At 39.1% G+C, this 647-nt stretch overlaps 1 protein-coding gene across 1 annotated transcript in view; it reads left to right on the forward strand.

The window, feature by feature from the left end:
* The first annotated feature begins 285 nt into the window (after positions 1–285).
* Positions 286–647, forward strand: part of LOC104471620 (prostaglandin F2-alpha receptor-like) — an 827-nt gene continuing 465 nt past the window's right edge. Inside the window, 1 exon segment of the mRNA XM_010087015.1 lies at positions 286–647. This exon segment is cut by the window's right edge and continues 1 nt beyond it. Within this exon segment, the coding sequence (XP_010085317.1) occupies positions 286–647 (362 nt within the window).

Here is a 647-nt window from a genome sequence, read left to right on the forward strand (position 1 = left end):
AGACTAGAAAGATACTGCATGCTATATCTGCATTGTATAATGCACACAGATAATCGTTTTACCCTGTGACTGATGCACTTAAAATATGATGCCATATCATATCACTCAGAAAAATGGGAAATTAGATTTGTACCACAGACTAATATTATGGAGTTTCTACTTCAAATGTCATTTGAACACTGGTATGCCTTTTACAGTGTGTGTGTATTTGTTTTTAATATTGCAGATGCCTTTTGATTGCGAGACTGCTGAAATGTTTTGAGGGCTGCCTCTCCTTTCCTAACCATGAACAGTTCAAAAACACCAGGGCTGGCTGGATTTGTAATCTTAAAAAACACAACCTGCCACACGGAGAAGAAGATTTCAGTTTTCTTTTCAATAATCTTCATGACGGTGGGAATTTTGTCCAACAGTCTAGCTATAGCAATTCTCATGAAGGCATATCAGAGATTTAGACAGAAATCAAAAGCCTCCTTTTTGCTTCTTGCTAGTGGTTTGGTCATCACAGATCTCTTTGGCCACCTCATCAACGGAGCCATTGCAGTGTTTGTGTATGCATCGGATAAAGACTGGATTCGGTTTAACCAGTCCAACATTCTTTGCAGTGTTTTTGGCATCTGCATGGTTTTCTTTGGTTTGTGCCCGCT

The sequence above is a fragment of the Pterocles gutturalis genome, unplaced genomic scaffold (genome assembly GCF_000699245.1).
Source record: "Pterocles gutturalis isolate BGI_N339 unplaced genomic scaffold, ASM69924v1 scaffold38081, whole genome shotgun sequence".
In the NCBI taxonomy this organism is placed as follows: Eukaryota; Metazoa; Chordata; class Aves; order Pterocliformes; family Pteroclidae; genus Pterocles; species Pterocles gutturalis.